The sequence below is a fragment of the Cucumis melo genome, chromosome 12 (genome assembly GCF_025177605.1).
Source record: "Cucumis melo cultivar AY chromosome 12, USDA_Cmelo_AY_1.0, whole genome shotgun sequence".
Lineage (NCBI taxonomy): Eukaryota > Viridiplantae > Streptophyta > Magnoliopsida > Cucurbitales > Cucurbitaceae > Cucumis > Cucumis melo.
In genome coordinates, this window is record NC_066868.1 from 383,679 (window position 1) to 403,388 (window position 19,710).

At 37.1% G+C, this 19,710-nt stretch overlaps 1 protein-coding gene across 8 annotated transcripts in view; it reads left to right on the forward strand.

The window, feature by feature from the left end:
- Positions 1-19,710, forward strand: part of LOC103497008 (general transcription and DNA repair factor IIH subunit TFB1-1-like) — a 39,274-nt gene that overhangs the window by 992 nt on the left and 18,572 nt on the right. For 3 of the 8 annotated variants that reach the window (XM_051080340.1, XM_008459056.3, XM_051080341.1), the window contains exons 2-9: positions 7,356-7,458; positions 14,137-14,215; positions 14,597-14,658; positions 16,640-16,703; positions 17,287-17,413; positions 17,521-17,596; positions 17,731-17,826; positions 18,161-18,205. In XM_051080340.1, the coding sequence (XP_050936297.1) occupies positions 7,378-7,458; positions 14,137-14,215; positions 14,597-14,658; positions 16,640-16,703; positions 17,287-17,413; positions 17,521-17,596; positions 17,731-17,826; positions 18,161-18,205 (630 nt within the window). In that variant the 5' untranslated portion in view covers positions 7,356-7,377. Of the gene's footprint in view, positions 1-7,355; positions 12,621-14,136; positions 14,216-14,596; positions 14,659-16,639; positions 16,704-16,788; positions 17,028-17,254; positions 17,414-17,520; positions 17,597-17,730; positions 17,827-18,160; positions 18,206-19,710 lie in introns of all 8 variants that reach the window. The other 5 variants (XM_051080343.1, XM_051080342.1, XM_051080346.1 and 2 more) reach the window with 5 other exon arrangements.

Here is a 19,710-nt window from a genome sequence, read left to right on the forward strand (position 1 = left end):
CTCTAACAAACTGTAAGGCCTCCTATTATTAATGTGTATAAGAGAAAGGGCAAGAACGGAATTACACAAGATTGCATGGATGAAAGAAAGAATTAAAATGGGATAGTGGGATAGTGGAACAGCAGGTGGGCCCGACAAGATATTATCCTTTGTCCTATTCAGACACTTGTCCTATAAATAGTAGGGGGAGGGGAGCAGGGTAGGCATGAAAAATATGATGAATGTATTGGTGAGGAGAGTCTTTGGCGGCTGAGGGAGTCTGCCCTAGTTTTAGAGAAAGAGGTTGGTATGTTCTTAAGTTTTATGTTATTTTTCCTTGTTATTTCCGTTTTACATATTGTAGCTACTGTGTTTGGCATTATAAATATATAAATACAGAGTGCTGCCTCTATTTCTGCCATTAAGATAGTAAAATCAATATAGAAAAGAGTGGGAAATCTCACACAAACTTTTCTAATAATGATCATTTATTACAAAAATGCCATCCCCACTAATTCTTTCTCTTATTTTTTCTGCTGTATTGGAATAGTATTGGAGGTCTAACATTACTCCTCCCTTCCAAACTCACCTTGTCCTCAAGGTGGAAGTTCGGATATTTGTCGACAATATCAGCATATTGTTCCCAGGTTGCTTCATGAATTGACAACCCATCCCAAGGTATCATAACCTCCCATTCTCCTGCCTTATTCCGACGGTAATCAAGAGCTTCCACAGGATGTGTTGTCCATACAAAACTCTCATCCAACTGCTGTACGGTTGGTTGCACGTCAATATGTTCACCCACCAACTTCTTCAATTGAGAAACATGAAAAACAGGGTGAATCAGCGCCCCTTCGGGTAACTCCAGCTTATATGCCACCGGTCCAATCCTCTCCAAAATTTTATAAGGATCGAAATATTTGGCCGAAAGTTTTTCATTCCTCTTTCGCCTCAAGGACAGCTGACGGTATGGCCGTACCTTAAGAAAACTAGATCACCCACACCATATTCAACATCCCGTCGCTTTTTATCTGCATATTTCTTCATTTGTTCTTGGGCTAACCGCAGATTTTCCCTTAAGGATAATATCATTTCATCCCTTTCCTTCTTAATTGGAACTCTGCATTGGGTAACCTCTTAGATGTTCCTTCCTTTCGTATTTCTCCAGAATTTGGACTTTTCAGTGTGATAGTTCTTATCGAAAATGAAGTATTTGCTTTGTTTTCTTTATTTTGTTGATAATAGTAAGATTTCGTACCTGTCGATGAGTGTGACGGATATTTCCCGCCAGCATAGCCATTTAAATTTGCTTCGTTTCTCAGAATCTCTCTATTCTCCACTAGTTGGGCTGTTAGCATCATTCCGCCAATCCTTTTGGTCTGCAGAGTATGACTTCGGCTCGGATCCATGGAAATAAACCAGTCATAAACGTTTCTTCGACAACCCGGTCTTCCAGATCGGACAGAGGCGCAACTAATTTATCGAACAGATTCCGATATTCCTCTACTGTTGTCTCCTGTTGGATTCTCAAAAATCGGCCGCAAACCGTTCCTTCTCTGGTCGATTGAAATCGTACCAGTAGCCTCTCCTTCAGATTCGTCCAACTCGCGAACTTCTCTCTTTCTTCCTGTGAGCGATACCAGTTAAGCGCCGACCCATCAAAACATAAATTGCATTTTCTCCGATTCCGTCAACTTATGAATTTGAATATCTTTCCGCTTGAAATAACCAGGATTCCAAATCTTCTTCGGTGAATACTGGCATCTCAACCTTCTTAAACTTACTTCGATCGGTTGAATTCTCATCCAAATCGGACTTTCTGTCTATACCGATTTCTCCGACGTCGCGGCTAGAAGACGCTTCGCTCGCTTTCGATTTCATCACCGACGAATCCCGAACATTCAACTCGGTCATTCGTTCACTAATCATAGATCTTTCTTTCGCATTGGTTTCCATGTACGACAGAATGGCCTGTTGTTGCTTCTCGGATTGTAAACGCATCATTTCCATGTTTTTCGTTAACTCGACCAACGCCGATTCAATCACCGGCATCTTCATTAACTCTTTCTTAATTCCGGCCACTTCCTATTCAAATGACTCCATCCTTTCTTCAATTCTGGTCTGCACCATGATTTCTTTCCTTATTGATCGTTTCGGCTCTGATACCAATACGATAGGTACCGAATTTGAGTATGAAATTCCAGTAGCGTATTATTAGCAAAATCTATAGAAAACATAATTGAGGAGATCTCAATTCGATTACAAACACTCGTCACAATCTCTCTTGCTTTCTCCGCTCAAGAAATGCAAGAACTCTTTCTTCTCTAAAAAGCTACTCCCTAGTTTCCCGCCTAAACCCTTTTATAAACTCTCTGCCCGACTTCTAACCTCCCAACCGCCTCTAACAAACTTTTCTAATAATGATCATTTATTACAAAAATGCCATCCCCACTAATTCTTTCTCTTATTCTTTCTGCTGTACTGGAACAATATTCATCCCCACTAATTCTTTCTCTTATTCTTTCTGCTATACTGGAACAATATTGGAGGTCTAACAGATTTTCTGGCTGAATGTTTTTGAAGTGTTGATTATGATGAGAGGTTTAATGTGAAAATGCTCATTCCTCTACGTTTCAATTCTTCAAGAAAGTAATTTTGTTTCAGAATAAAGAAAAGGTATTGTTTCTTAGTCATGTAGTTTTTTTATAGAAAAATTGCACATAAATATATAAGATAGGAATATCAAGTCATTTCCTATGTTTAATCTATGAAGTATAGACACAGATACGCCAAAGGTGGTATCCAGTATTCTCAGGTTTAAGTGTTCGATTTGCTGGTTGTTCTTTTTCTTTTATTTTCTATTTTATTTGAACTTAAAAAGTCTATTAGACTTCCCATTTGGGTTGAGTTGAATGAAGAGAGTGTGTAGCTTCAGAAGATATGTGAATCTAAAAGTATGCATAAAAAAAAGACACATGCAGACTCATGTAATTCAAGAGTTAGAGACATTTCATGTTTGCTCTCTTCTTCTTCCTTTCGCTTTGTTTTTACTTCATCAAGAATTCCGATGGCCGTTACTTCATCTTCAGTCTTTTGGTTCCCTCTCCTTTTAGACTTATTGGATGATCGTTCTGTATTGGAGGTAGTTGTCGATTTCTCCTTAACCAGACCTTCGATATACTTCATCAACACTTGATGCTCCAGCTGTTGCTTCTCCACTTGATTGTTCAGTCGATCTAAGTTCTTCATCAATTATTGTTGCTGGTGTTTATCACCTTGTACGTTCAATTGCTCTACGTTATTCACCAATATCTATAGGCTTTCTTCCATGATCGGAATGTTCAGAAAATGGAGTCTAACCTTTACGATCTCTTGTTCAATTGCTTCAAACCACTCTTTGTTTTTCTTTGCCATCCTCTTTCGATTTTCCAGGATGTTGCTCTGATACCAATATGTTGGAACCCAGTCTCCTACATAGAATTAAGGTATGAAATCAAATCTTTATTGCTTGACCGTAGAATTCAATTACAATCAAAGTATCAAATTGAATGATAAATTCAATCCGATGAATACAATCTCTCTCCTTACCAATCTGTTTCCTATCTCTCAAGGAAGTACAAAAAGATTCTCTCAAAAGATTCATACCCTTCCCTCCTCTCTATTTCCCTATTTATACATTCTTTTCTACTCGGTGGTCCCCCACTTTTTAGTTAGTCAATCAATAACTAACTCTTTTCAGTTATTTGTTGGTTAGCCGACTTCTTCTCTTTATTCTTATTTCTTCTTGTGTATTGATGAATTATTGGTCTATCAGATCATTAGGGATGTCATTAACTAAAATAGGGGACTGTTTAGGTTCTTGCCCAATGGAGTCGGCTACCACCTGTTTGCTGGATCTTGTCATCTTCTCCGGCGCCAGTGAAGTGGTCGAAAAATGCTTCAGAGATTCAAATAGACATCTATTCCTCGGTAGGGTTGCAAATACTGATTTTGGGGACATTTAGAACTAGTGGGAAGTAGGAGAGATCAAAGCCTTCATCATACAAGACTTCTCTTATTCTTAGTAGGTCAATGGAATTTATGTAAACATCCTGCAATTTGGGGGCTTTTCTGGAAATTGGGGGGTTCATAAATTCAAAATCGTCGAAGTGTAAAAAAGTGCTTCCCTTCTTTTGGTTTGAAATTTCAATTGTTGATGGGACAAAACCACAAAGGTTCTTCTTGACCAGAATTTGAGCTTCACTACAATTAGTAAGGTTCAAGCTTTTTGTGGCGATTTCTATAAGACCACCAAAGTGATCTCCAATTGCCTAAAAAATACTTCTACACCAGAAATTAAAAGGGCAGATTCTTATCTTTAAGCCATCCTCCATATCCTTTCAACACGAGTGGTTTGCTATGTTTCAAGTTATCCCATTTTTCAAATTTAAGATGGAAATTTCTCCATGTCTACCATTTTCCTTCCACGCTGATGAGGTCACTAAGGGAGCCTTGATCAAGACCGATAAGAGCATTGTCATCATAGAGGGGATTTATAACATTGGGTTCGAAGTTCTTTCCTAGTATCTTATGAATCATCCTCCAGTCATTGGAAGCAAAAAGTTTCCATATGATCCATAGGTTATCAAAATTGATCTTGGCCACTTCATGGTTCTTAATTAACCATTGCTTTTGAATCGAGGAGGAATGATGGCCGGAATCATGAAGTTTACCTTGATAATTAGAAGTCTGGTTGGGTTCCTTGTTTTTAGGCCTTCGTACTGTTTTATTGAACTTAACCATCTGACCATAACTTGGCTTGGAAACTGGTGGTTGGAGGGGGTCTTTTGATGAGTTGTCTAAAAACCATATGGAATAATCTACTATATCAAGGAACTTTTCCAGCATTTTGCAGAAGGATGATCAACCTTGCTTGTTAACTCCGGAGCAAACTCTAAGGGTGAAGTGACCTCCTAAATAAGGCCAAAGGTCACAGCTTAGGATCCAACTCGAATTAGGTTGAAATTTGGAATCTTCATTCGACCTCCGTCAATATCAACATCTTTCTTGAAGAAACGTTCTGCGGGGTATTTAAGGAGAGTAGAAATGGTAAGTTGGGTCCAACGGAGTTGAGCTTCAGAGATTGATATGGATTTGTTGGCTTCCACGTCTTCAATGATGTAGCTATCGTTCTCTTTCCAAATGCAGTAGTGTGATTGATTAACTTTGCAGCTAACAATCTCCATGCTGAGGGGAATGGAGCTCATCGGAGAGGCTGGCTAATTGGGGAAGAGGGTGGAGGAGGAGAGAGGAGAGAGGAGAGAGGAGAGAGGGGAGAGAACTTACTTTTTTTTTTATGAATGTTTACTACTGATCCCCGGTTCTTTAATTTCTCATTGTATAACCCTCTTGTAGTTTGAGCTCTTGCTCATTTTTATAATAAATGAGATTTGTTTCCTTTTAAAAAAATGCGAAGCAACAAGAGTACAGTAATAACTATTATGAAACAGTTGATGGAAAATGCATCGACATTTCATAGTTTCAAACTGAGGTTTTCAGATTCTTTATAGATTCTGTTGGTTTGGGAGGTCTTTTGGGTGTTGGATTATTTTGGCAAGACAATTTCGAGGCATCCGTTTGCATCTTCTTGGCATCTCTCTCTCTCCTTTTAGCTTGATGTCTTGGGCGTGCAAGATTTTAGATTCAAATGGGTTCCATTTGAGAGGGATTTCGAGTTTTTCTTTGTATTTAACTTTCTACAATTGTTTTGTTCTTTGAGTGGTTTTGTTTAGCTCGTTATTTTCGGTTGGAATTCGTTTTTAGGTTGCCATCATTTTTACGTTTGCCTAAGTATAGCCTTTGTTTTAGTCTTTGAATGTATTCTCCCCTAGTTCTCTTTTCTCTTAGTATAATACCCTTGTACTTCGAGATTAAGTCTCATTATGATAATAAATGTGACTTGTTTCCATTTCAAAAGAAGACAAGGATTTTGAGTAGTGTAATTGATAAAGTGCTAGGATAGAGTGCACGAGCATCTTCATCATATTCTTTGGAATTGTGCTCTTGCTTGCGGTATGGAGTTGATTTTGAGGAGTTTGGTCTTATTTTGACCGGGCATAAGGCACAATAGAGTACTTAGAAGGCTTTGCACGCTCTCTAGGCATTATTTGATCTCTTATTAGAATTAATGATTTTTTGGCTTTGGTGGCAAAGCTTTTGGTAATTATCCATTACCATTAGGTCTTACCTTGCTGATTGGAGGCCTTTTCTTTTGGTAGGCTTTTTCCTTTTTGCCCTTTTGTTGTTTCATTTTATTTTTTCTCATCGGAAGCCTGATTATCATTAAATAAAACTATGGCTAAAGTTCAACATGTTTGGATTTTGGAAACCTTGAGATGATCAGATTTCCAAAGGGGTTTATCTTAGGAAAGGTCAGCTTGTGATGATTAAGTGGAGAAAATATGTTGTTTTTAAGTTTGCTTAGACCTTGAAACGTTGTTGAGTTCATTACTTGTTTACCTTTGTGGATTAGTTAACCCTGGTATTTCAACATATGTTGTTATTACATACGTGTTTTGTGGTCTATGATGTTTATGTTACATTCAATTGCTATTTTTCACGATGCGATGAGGATGTTGTGGTGACATTATGCTTTTGGTGGTATTTTGTTGATGCATGGCTCCTAGTATGGATTAGCAAAGGAGGGTGACGATTGCGAGACTATTAGCTAGTTGAATCTTATTGAGTTGGGTTTAGTTTGGAGACGTTACTGATTCTTTCTCGCATTATGTTTTTTTAAGTTGAACTAGAGTCTAGCATTGGTCTTATCTATTTTTCAGAAGTTAGTGTTAGAGTTGAGTTGTTCTTGGTGGTTTAATAAAGTTTATGCATCTAGTTTGAGTGTAAATATGCTCAAGAAATTGGTTTATTGTTACTCGATTTTGTTCTAGAGTGTGGTTTTGGGATTTAATCCTTGCCCCAAGGCTGGCCGTGAGTTTCCTGAAGGCCTCTTCCCCATCCTCTTCGTTCTTTTTTGGTTTTGTGTTTGCCATTTTTGACTGTTTCTGAAACAATCCGGCATGCTGAGTTTCTTTGTTATCTTATGAATAAGTTGCAAATTGTCACGATCTATCTTTGGATTCATTTTTGGACTTCTTTTTTTAAAAAAATTTATGCACATTTTTACGACGGTTGTGTTTTTGAAGATTGGGAAATCTTGAAATTTTGGAGATTTTGTTGTGATATTATGCTTGTCTGATCTCTTTTTTTCTCTTTTGTTCGGATCTGATTGTTTATAGTGTTTTAATGCACAAAATGTTTGGTTTTGGTCAAGTCGTTGGATATGAGTAATCTGTTGCATTGTGGTTATTGGATTGCTTACTTAACAATTCTTCCAGATTGATTGTCTCTGAGGGGAGGATGGGAACCAAGTATGTGCATAAGAGTGCTAAGTACAAGACCTCAGTTAAGGATCCTGGCACACCCGGAGTTTTGGAAATGGTATTGGTCTGAAGTTTATTATTCTTGTGCCTGATTGTCTACCTATTTATTACCTTCGTTTTTGTTCTCTTTCAATTAATTATGTACTGATGATTTAATTGTATTTGATGACCTACTCTACCATTGTCTTAAAGAGTATATGTTTATGTATTTTGTTGAACTGAGTTTGTAAGACAATGTTGAAATGGTGCAAGTGATACAAAAATGATTTGTTTGAGGGTTTTCAGGTTCATTTTTCTAACTTTGTATGCGAAACATCTTCTTATGTTGTTGCTAGGAAGTATGGACACATGTTAGACACAGGTATCTTAAAAATGCTTAAGACAAGTGTTCAACATGCAGAAATTTGTGTTCTTCGGTCTCTTTTATCGATAAACTAATAATGTGACTAAAACTCATAGTAGAAAAGGAGTTACAACAAGCAAATAAAACAAGGAACAAGAGGTACACCTGTGCATCTTAACTAGGTTGACACCTACTTAGCGCCCTCATCATGTCCAAACAATCTATAAGAAAGAAGGATAAAAAAACTTTTTTTTTGAAAGAGGTAAGTTCTCTCCCCTCTCTTCTCTCTCCTCTCCTTTCTCCTCTTCTTTCTCCTCTCTCCTTTCTCCTCCCCTTTCCGGTAGCTGGGTTCTTCAGCACACCTTTCCGACAAGTTTCAAAACTCAACATGGAGGTTGTCAATTGCAAAATCGATTAGTCACACTACTGCATTTGGAAAGAGGATGATTGTTGTTTTATTGAAGATGTAGAAGCCTGTAAAAGCATTTCTCTTTTCGATAGCCAACTTATATGGACTTAGTAATAACTGGCTTACTCAAAACTCAAATTGACGGTCATTTTAGAAAATTCGGGGACATTGACAGAGGAAGATTGAGAATATTGAAGTTTCTAACTAAGTCCGGATGGGTTCTAAGTTGCGATCACTGGCCATATTTAGGGGTCTTTTCAATATAAGATTGTGCTCGGGAAAAGACCAACAAGGATGGTTGTTGTTATGGAAGATGTTGGGAAAAATTTGTTGAAAAATTGGATTATGTTAGATGGTGTTCGGGTAATATCTCCAGGATTCCTTCTCTGCATTTGGTAGAAAAAATAAGTTATGTCGAAAAGATAAAGTCTAGTCATTCTAATTCTCTAGCCCCAAGGTCCAAGACTAAGGAAGTCGGTTAGGATCTTAGTCAAAAAAGAAAGTTTCAAGTGCCCAACCATTCTTCCCCTCCATAACAAAAGCAGTGGTTGATCAAGAACCATGAAGTTACTAAGGTCAAATTTGAAAACCTATGGATTACATCAAAATTATTTGCTTCAAATGACTGGAGACTGATCCGTAAGAGGTTGGAAGTTCTTTTCCAAACGAAAATTGTTATATATCCTTTATTTGATGAGAACGCCCTCATTAGTATCGGTCAAGATCAATCTTAGACTTTATCCGTGAGGAAGGAAAATGGCAGGCTTGGGGAATTTCCACCTCAAATTCGAAAGATGGGATAACCTCAAACACAGACGACCACTTGTTCTAAAAGGCTACGGTGGTTGGCTCAAAATAAAAAACCTTCCTCTAGATTACTGGTGTAGAAGTACCTTTGAGGCTACTGGGGATCACTTTGGAGGTCTTATAGACATAGCCAATGAAACTCTGAACTTAACAAATGTTAGTGATTTCCAAATTTAGGTAAAGAACTTATGTGGCTTTGTGTCGTCAACGATTAAAATTACTCACATAAAGATAGGAAATATTTACCTACATTTTGGTGACTTTGAATTTCTAAATCCTCCTAGACCTTCCGAAGTTCCTATCTTGCTGGATAATTTTAAAAATTCTAATCTTCGATTGAGAATTGGAGATGTTTTGCTTGATGAATATTTTGATCCTTCCTCCTTTCCATCCGTATCAAATGTTCTGAAATAAGTGTTTGCAACTCTTCCCAGAAGTAGAAATCCATTTGAAATTTTGAAGCTTTTTCTGTCCATCCCACTGACGTAGAAGAAAACAGAGGCCAACAATCAGGTTGAAAGTGAATTAATTGCACGGGCAACTAAAACGGTGCCTTCTTCAATACTGCCGAACCCAAGATAAACAGCTGTTGCAAAATGGCAGTGGGGCCCACTTCTATAGATTTTGCTTTCAAAATTCCAGTAGCCGAAGAGTCATTAATTGAGAGGATTAAATAAAATACGGCCCACTTCATTATCATTATGAGTAATTACAAAATTTGCTCAAATTTACTATTGACAACTCGGCACATTTAAAGCAAAAAACATTACAGAATGCTTCAGCAAAAGAAATTTCACACTCTGTTAGTATAGGAGCCCAACTTTCTCTAGGTTTTGGAATTTCCAACCGTTTCAAGTTTGCGAAAGCAAGTAAACCCACCCATGCTCCAAAAATTCTCAAGCATTACATCCGGAAGCAAACCTCTTTCAATAATGTTTCGACTGCCCTACTAAAGTCAGAATTAAATGGGGTTTGTGACCTTAAAGTCCCCCTTCAGACTCTTTTCGGAATCACTCCCTCAAACACTCCAATTCTGATAAAAACCCGGATCTCCTGGAAGTGTACAGCTTTAAAGCTCAGGCCCTGAATGCTTCTCTAGGTTAGTAAACGCAGATTCTCCATCTAAGCTTTCTAATTTTTCTAAATCCACCATGGCTTCTATACTGCGAGGCTCCCCCTGCAAAGTTGACAATTCTTTTAAGAAGCAGTTTGATTTATTATTTTCTATTAGTGTTAGTAGTGAAGAATCAGCCGGTACTCTCAATGCGTATGACCTTAAATTGGACTCAGAAACTGAAGGGGTAGATCTTAATGTTCTGTTTAATGATGATGGCTTCCCTCCAAATAAAGTTTCCTTGGATCTGCCAAAGGATTTGACGTCAATAGTTAATGTGGAATTATTTTGGCTTAAATTAGCAGGCCAACCTTCCTATTCCTTCTACCTTTCTCAAAGATTGTCTCGAGGTATTCGTCAAGGGGACCCTCTTTCCCCCTTTTTATTTCTCTTAGTAAGTGAAGTTCTAGTAGCAATCATAAACAAACTCTACATTAATGGGCAGTTCGAAGGTTTTCTTGTTGGCAAGGACGATCGATCTCCTTTGCTCCAATTCGCCGATCGCACTCTTCTGTTCTATAAGTATGATGAGAAGATGCTACTTAAGCTTAAGGATGCCATTAGGTTATTCGAATGGTGTTCGGGCTGAAAGTAAATTGGGAGAAATCAGCCCTTAGCGGTATTAATGTGGGTGAGGATGACTTGGTACAAACAGTGAATCGTCTAGGTTGCAAGGCAGAAAAGCTACCGTTTCTATGTTTAGGTCTACCGTTAGGAGGCTATCTTTGGCAAAAGGAGCTTTGGCAACCAGTTATAGATCGAATCTACGAGAATTTAGATTGATGGAAAAGATATAACATCTCTAGAGGAGGTTGACATACCTTGTGGACTTCAGTTATGTCTAGTCTTCCTACCTATTATCTATCTTTATTTTCAATCCCTGAAAATGTGGCTGCCTCTTTGGAGAAAATCATGTGGAACTTCTTTTGGGAAGGTTATGCTGGTAGCAAAATTAACCACCTTGTCAATTGGAACAAGGTCTCATCACCTCTAAAAAATGAGGTCTCGGCTTAGGTGGAATTAAAGTTCATAACTGCTTTGCTCGCTAAGTGGGGGTGGAGATTCTCAAAGGAAGAGTTAGCTCTTTGGAGATAAATAATTAGAAGCATCTATGGTAAAAAGCCTGGTTTACAAAAGGAAAATCCAGTAACAGTCTAAGGAGTTCTGGGTAAGCATTGCTAGAGTTTGGAGGTCGGTAGACTCATTAGCCCTATTTAAACTTGGTAATGGTCATAGAATCGGTTTTCCGACAGATCTTTGGGTTGGTAACGCCCCTCTTAAGGAGCAATTCTTCAAGCTCTTTAAAATTGCTCTTTTGCCCAACGGTTCAGTTGCAGCACATTGGGACTTTGAAACTTCATCTTGGTCCTTGTCCTTTAGAAGATGTTTGAAAGATGATGAAATTGCAGAATTTCAATCTTTATCATCCCAACTATCGTCTGAAAAAGTGAATAATTACGACGATTATAGATCATGGTCCATTGATCACCATGATCGGTTCACTGTTAAGTTTCGGCTCACCTAAAATCTGCCTCTCCGATGAATAAACACCTTTTTACAGCTATATGGAAATCAAGCAGCCCATGGAGAATTAACATCTTGATTTCGATTATGGTTTTTGGGTCCCTCAACTGTTTAGAAATCATGTAAAAGAAATCCCCTAACAAATGCCTCCTTCCTTCGATTTGTCCTCTATGTATGAAGGCTAATGAGGATATTCCTCATCTTTTTATGACCTGCCCCATTTCATCCTCCGGTTAGGATATTTTTCTTGTTCAATTTTGATTGGGTCTTTGATTGATCCCTAAGTGCCAATGTGTTTCAACTTTTGTTGGGCCTGTCTTTACCCAAGAAATCATGTTTAATATGGGAAAATTCGTCAAAAGTTCTCCTTGCAGAATTATGGTTCGAGCGTAATCAACGAATTTTCCATGATAAAGCAAGACCAAGGGCAGAAATTATTCGTTCAGTAGATCATAATCTACCAAGCCATAATACTGCAGCTTGGTGCTCCTTAAATAAGGAGTTTGAAAATTATTCCATTCAAGACATTTACCTCAACTGGACTGCTCTTCTCTCTCAACCTGCATGTTAGTTGCTGATTCAGTCTGTAGTTTGCAGATTACTCAGTCTGAAGCTTCTTCACAGCAAACTTCCTTCTGCGTGCTGAAGGCTTGGTGGATTGCTCCTTTGTAGCCTTATATTTTTGGTCCTTTATTATATTAAGCTAGACGTTATTTAACCTTTGCAAGTTTTGGCTTTGTATGCTTTCGGGATATGATGTTTGACACTAAGGGGGTGTCAATCTGTTGAGATGTCCGACTGTGCCTCTTGATCCCTAGGTTTCCCATGTTTTAGACTTCTTTATTGCTCTCTTTGTATAATTTTGAGTTATATATTTTTTGGCCTTCCCAGTTCGTTAAACTTGTTTACTGGTCCTTTATTATATTAATCTGGATATTATTTAACTTTTGCAACTTTTGGTTTTGTATGCTCGGGATATGATGTTTGACACTGAGGGGGCGTCAATCTAGTTGAGATATCTGGGTGTGCCTCCTGATCCCCTAGGTTTTCCATTTTTTAGACTTCTTTATTGCTCTGTTTGTATAACTCTTTTGTACTCTGAATTCTTATTAGTAAAGAAGTTTTTGTCCCCGTTTAAAAAAAAAAAACAAGCTAAGAAAGACAAAACAAATAAATGATGTACAAAAACAGGGCTAACATCAGCCTATACAACCCTAAAAGATCATAAGAAACAGACTCTTACAAGAGAAGATGTTAATTAAACAGCCAGACCAGAAACAAAGAAATCTTCTAAAACTATAAGGAGCACAAAAGGTTCGGAGTCGAATCTGAAGCTTCAACAAAGTGGGAAAATGAAGACCTGCCAGTTTACTAAAATATCTTGCATAGAAAAGTCCTTAAATTGTTTACTTAGGGAGTGCCACGAAGAGGCATTCAGATGGGCAAACTCATATCTATCGAACCAAGAAGAGGCTTTATTGTGGAAGACTTGCTGATTTATTTCTTCGACAGCATTGCACCAAAGCAAGGAAGCAGTTTTCATCAAAACTGGACCAATTATAATCTTTCTAACATTATTCTTGAACTCTTTTTCGAAGACCCAGCTGAGATTAAAGATGTGAGACTTTACTCCAACACCTGGCAGCATAAACACATTCTAACAAAATATGGTGGACTTCCTCATGATTAAATAAGGCAGAATGGGCAAATATGTGGTGAAAGATGGTGAGTGGACAATTTTCTTTGCATAACGGATGCACAATTTAAACTACCAAATAGCATAATCCATAGAGTTACACTCACCCTCCTCGGGCTTTTTAGATTTCCACAGGCATTTTTGTAAGTGTAGATCCATAGCAGAGGCTGTAGATAAGTGCCTAGATAATGATTTAACTGAAAAAGCCCCATTAGCTTCCAACAACTAGATTCTTTTATCCGCAACATCGGATAAACTTATTCTTTCTAAAGAACCCAGGAGTAGTTGAAAATCTGAGATTTCAACCTCCTGCAGTCTTCGGAAATTAAGAGACCAAGAGGAAGTGGTTGAGTCCCAACGATCTAGGCAGTTATCTACAGCCTCTCCTATGGATTAAGGGCAATTCTGTTATACTATGAGCAAACTGTATTGGAAGGCTCTGGAATGAAGCTGGAAGATGGGACAATAAGGAACTTTTATCATACTTTGTGCATACTTTCAGCATACCCCTAAAATCCACCTTAAAGTACAAAGTAATGATCCTAATACAATGGGACAATAAGGAACAAAAAGAAATAACCCCAAACACAGTTAAGCCAAAAAGAACAAGCTCGAAATCCAGAGAGAAGGATAAGAACTATCAAGCCAAAATTAATTCACATTCTTCAACAATGGGAATGAGCTGCAGTATCTTACATAGTTGAATCCCTTTCTTTAGAGGGTTTTGTGTGCTTGTTCTTGTATTCTTTTGCTTTTTTTTCAGTGAAAACCATTGTTTCTGTAAAGAATCTAACCATATCATTTGTTTAATTAATATGGTTTTACTGTTCTCATTTTGTACAGACGGAGTGCAAGTTTGTATTTAGGCCCAGTGATCCCACCTCAGCTTCTAAGCTTGACGTGGAGTTCAGATTTATTAAAGGTACCTACTATATTGTTCCAAGTTAATATATTTCTGTAACCATATTTGTGGTATGTTCTATATTCTCTTATCTGTAATATTTATATTTTTGGTGAATGATCTATCTTTTCTTTTCATGTTGAGCACCTTCTGTAAGTAGAATTTAACTGTTTAGATGTTATGGACCGTGTAACCAGAACTCCTTTTTTTTTTTCCTTGTGTTGAGTAAAGTAGTGTATTGTCGGCCCAATCACAAATCAGGAATTCTTTACTCTATGCCTTGCACTATTCCTCATGACAATTTATTACTGACTCATGCTTAATCCTGTCTGTGACCTTTATTTCTTGCAATCTTATGTTTGCATAAGATCTCGTTGCATCTAAAGTTCACTTATTTTTCAGGCCACAAAAACACTAAGGAAGGATCAAATAAACCACCGTGGCTTAATCTCACCAAGGACCAGGTTTCTAATATTTAGTTAGACATTTTCCGAGGAATTATTGAATTGAGTAAAGGAAAAGGGTCTAATTAAAATGTACCATAAGTTAGAACATTGGAAATATTACATCATTAAATCGATGTACGTATGATTTTAAAATATTATATTAAATAATAGGTACCATAAGTGAGATGTTGCAGTGGGAGCATTTTTTTTCCTGGGTTTCTTTGAGTTAAAGTCATTTGTAATACATGTTCATCTTGGGATATGTGTTCAATTGAATGTTTTTAATTTTTCTTCCAAGTTCAAGTCTTTATTGATGGAATTTGGTTCTGGTCTTGTATTGGCCAGTCTGTAGTCTTTATTTTGTTTCCTCTCATGTACTTTGAGCGTTGGACAATTTCATTATATCAATGATTAGTAGTGAGACTACACTTTTGCCGTTCCTTCTTCCTCCATTGGCAGGTCACTTCCCTCTACTTCGTCAAAGTCTTTTGCCTTCGTTCCCATTGCCGGTTCTATGCGACTTTTGCCTTCGTTCCCATTGCCAGTTCTATGCCCACCAACATCCCTTCTGGAAAAGCTCCTACTTCCAACTCTTCTTCCGCTGGTCTTTCTTCGTCTTCTCTCTCATCCTCGGCCAAATCTGGGTCAAAGGCTAAGTCTAAAAAACATCAAAGATTGATTCTAGATCAGGACCATGATTTTTGGAGGCAAATTGTGCTCTTGTTCAAGCCCATTCTCAATCAAACAGGCCAGATCCGTAGAGTTCTGTTCATCCTCATTTTAAATATCCCGTTTTCCGTTGTGCCTAATTCAAATGTTAAATTTTTTAGAGGTTCTCCTATCCAAACTCAATTCTCCTCATCGAAAAAGAATAGTGTATCAGATTTTGACTCTCCTTGTAGTGTGAGCAATGAGGAAGCTGAACATATGCCAAAATCAGCAGAGAAAGATGACCAGTCGATTAAGGATCCTTTAGAATCTGATCTCAATACTCTGCTTCAGACAGAAGAGGATTTAATTACTGAGAAACATGCCTCTTTATTTCCCTCATGCACTATGAAATTTTAGATCACTTGAAATCAATTGTAGAGAAATGTGGAATTATTTTGGTTTGAGTGCAGATTTTAGGCTGGATCTTTCTTCAGCAAATTATTTTTGAAGTCTTTTTTAGTGGATCACGAAAGATTCGTCGGATGCTTCTTTTATTTTGGCCCTTTAATGTTCTCTTGAAATTTTCTGGTTCTAGTCACTCACCCAAGATTTAAGGACTACTTAGAATGCATATTTTTCAACAATCCTTAACTTGAAGCTGCATGGATGTTTGCTCTCCCTTGGTGTTTCCCTCCCATCCATTTTGAAGCTTCTAGTCTGCAATCTTCAGCTGTTTTTGAGCTTCTTGTTGAAAGATTTAGTTTTGCTTTGTTCTTATTTTTCTACTATTTGGCTCAGGGTTTCGTGTATTCATTTTTACTTTTGTTTGCAATCGCTTTTTTTTTTTTCTTGTATAATTCTCTTATACTCTGAGCATTAGGCTCTTTTATTTATACAGAATGATTAGTTTTGTTTCCGTTAAAAAATAGAAAGAAAAATAGGTAAATAGAAGACCTTACTTAAACAGGATCTATTCTGAAGCTTGTACAACTGCATCCTTGAGTTCTAAATAATAGGTAAATGGCGTATTCTTATATGCTTGTTTTTTTTTTGAAGAAAAATTTCCGTATAAACCATTGTTTCACTTCCTACTACGGGTTCTAACAGGCTGCCTGTTCCTCTTCTTGTATGTTTGAAGAGGACCATTAAGTAATTCTCACCATCAGGCTTATCTTCAAATTTTTTTTAAGTCGTTCTTTATTGAAAATACTTTGTAATTGACAAGCTCTCTTAGTGATTTCATCAAGGGGCCTTTGCATATCAATCTCAGACATCATTTCAATGAAACATACTGTGAGTCGAATTTATTTTATGAGATGAAGATTAATGACGTAATACATTTTTTCAGGGTGGAAGTTACATTTTTGAGTTTAAAAATTTCTCAGATCTTCATGTCTGTCGCGAGTTTGTAGGTAAGCCAGGATTCAAAATTATAAGCAATCTTTGTTTATTAAGCTGTAATGGAATTTACAACCTTTGTGATTTTAATTATATAAGAGCTGCAGGTTCCTTGATCTGAAAGATGGTGAATGGTTGTGAACTTTTCCAATGGATTGATAAGCCCCTTGTTTAGTTTAACTATTCCTGAGGCAATTAGGACAAAGGGATGAAGGGCGAGTGCCATAATCGGTTAACTTTATAAGGGCACCTCAGACACACTACTTAGTAACAAGTTAGAGGGGAAAGGCAAGGAAGTTGGGTGGTTCAATAATATGTTAAGATTAGGGGATGGCCAGGTAGGAAATCATTCTGTAGTTTTGTTCAATCAACTTGGGTTTGAAAGAGTATAGGAAAAGTCTCAAATCTCTTCCTATGAATTTTTTCTATCTAATTGCTATCTGAGTAACATCTATAATCTATACTGTTCTCCATTGCAATCATTCAAATAATTTTTGTAATATTTCTCTACTTTTTATCCGACATTGTACTTATACCCTTTTCCCCTATTTGTTGGATTTTCTAGCCTGATGGTTTGGCATCTGGTGCCTTCTCCAGGAAGTGCTTTAGCAAAGTTGGGAGACGCTGCACAAGCTCCCTCTGAGAGGCCTGTGGTGGCATTTCCTCATGAACAGCTCAGTAAATCAGAAATGGAACTTCGAATGAGATGTTTGCAAGAGGATAGGTAGACTGATGACCCATATCATTGTTAGCAAGAAGTCAACCTTTATCGCTTTATGCTTAACAAGTCATGTAACATCTCTCAGCTCTTCATTTATTCTGGTTCTGCAGTGAACTGCAGAAACTCCATAAACAATTTGTAATTGGTGGTGTGTTGACTGAATCTGAGTTTTGGGCAGCAAGGAAGGTGAAGAGAGAATCTTTATCTTCTCTGCATTTGAAGCTGACTTTTTTCGATCTCTGATTGTATATTTAATGTGATCCTGTTCACAAAGTATATTCTGAAGAAAATATGACATTTTCTGCGACTAACTGATGCAGAAATTACTGGAACGAGACAGCTCCAAAAAGTCAAAACAGCTGATTGGTTTTAAGAGTTCAATGGTTTTGGATACCAAACCAATGTCTGATGGTCGGGTACAGCATCATTACCTTTTTCCAACCACATCAAACCTAGTTTATTTATCAATAATATCTTATTTGTGAAATCCTTCTCTCTGCTTTGTTTATGGCTATTTTCAAATACAGCAAAATGAACCTAAATATCACAATAATAGCAAAATATCAATCTATCTACGATGGACTGCAATTGACTACTATTTGTGTCCATATATATTATGATAGACACAGATCGTGGTCTGTCGCAGATAGATTGCGATATTTTGCTATATTTGTAAATGCTTTTAGAATTTTTGTTATTTAAAATAATTTGCCTTGGTTTTGACATTATTATCTTTTTTTCTACTTTCAGACAAACAAGGTTACATTTAATTTGACACCGGAGATCAAATATCAGGTATGATTTGATTCTTTGTTTCTTTCTCACTCCCTCCCCAACTTTTATATGGTCAAGTAGAGGTTATATTTTAACTTAATTATTTTATTCGAACATATGTGGTTGGGGAGATTTGAACTTTTGACCTCTTGGTCGAGAGTTTATCTCTTAACTAACTGAGATCTGCTTAGGTTGGTCTTTTCATTTTCTTTGTTATTCTATTGAACTTGTACATTATGTAATATGTAATATATGTATATATGTGTGAGTATATATATATATATGTATAGTATTATTTTTAAATTTTGAAAGGAAAAAAAATTCTCTTATTCAAACTCTAAGGTAAGGGATGTTGGAAGTCTAAAGAAGCCTGAAGGAAGGAAGTGGAAACTTGGTTCTGGAACTTGAGAAGATTGATTGCTATGTTAATTATGGAGGGAAGAGTTTGGATAAATCCAGTCTTATGTTTAAGATTTTATCTCGAAAAGTGCAGGGGTTAGGGGGGAAGGTTAAGCAAAGTCCCCGTTGAAGAAGTTATTACCTAAGAGTTTTCGAATTTTGTTATTCTCATTGAAACTTAGTGTTATTTGTATGATTGTCAGCTGATTAATAGTCTTTGGAGGTAAAAGGAGGGTTGAGTGGGTTAGCTTTGATTCGGTGTGCTCCTTGGGAGAGATCTTCTTAATGTGAGATAGTAGTTTTTGAAGCCCACATGAAATGTTCCCGAGGTTTATTCTTGGTTTCAATCTCCTTTACAAATTAAAAAATGAGGTTATTTTGGATATCAGGGGTGTATGGCTCCTCTAGGATTTGATTTAGAAAGGTAACTTTTGGGGTGAATTGGACGTTCTGTACATCTTAGCGGCCCTATTTGGTGTGTAGCGAGGGACTTCAATGTTTGCAGTTCTCCGGTTGAGAAGGATTCTCAAGGTAGAGCTACCAAGTCCATGGAACTCTTCAATGCCTTCATTGAAGAAGGTAATCTTGTTGATATCCCTCCTCAACGTGAAATGGCAAGCTAACTTCAGCCAATTGTAGGGTTTTCAGTTGATAGATTTTCCCATATTAGTAATGGATCAGTCCTTCAAAGATGAGAAACAAACGCATTAGCTAAACATCAGGAGGAATTTCTTTTGGAGCCTTTTGTTTGGGCTTGATGGCCGTATCTTCAACAAAAAGATGCATGAAACTCTGACCTTTATTCATTCCATCACTTTCTTAACATTGTCATGGAGCAGATTGCCTCCTTTTTGTAATTACAACTTAACTACACTCACTGCACAATAGACTCTTGTAATTACCCCATGATAGAACCATTTGTACTTGTTTCTCCACATCTGTGGCATATGCTTCTCCTTGAAAAATAAATAAATAATTTTTATATAAGGTATATCCTTCGCACAGACGTAACCATCCTAAGACTTTTTTCTTTTGAAAAGGAAACTTAACATTTCATTGATATAATGAAAGAGGATAATGCTCGAATTACAATGAGACATAACACATAATAATCCAAGTAAGCTAGA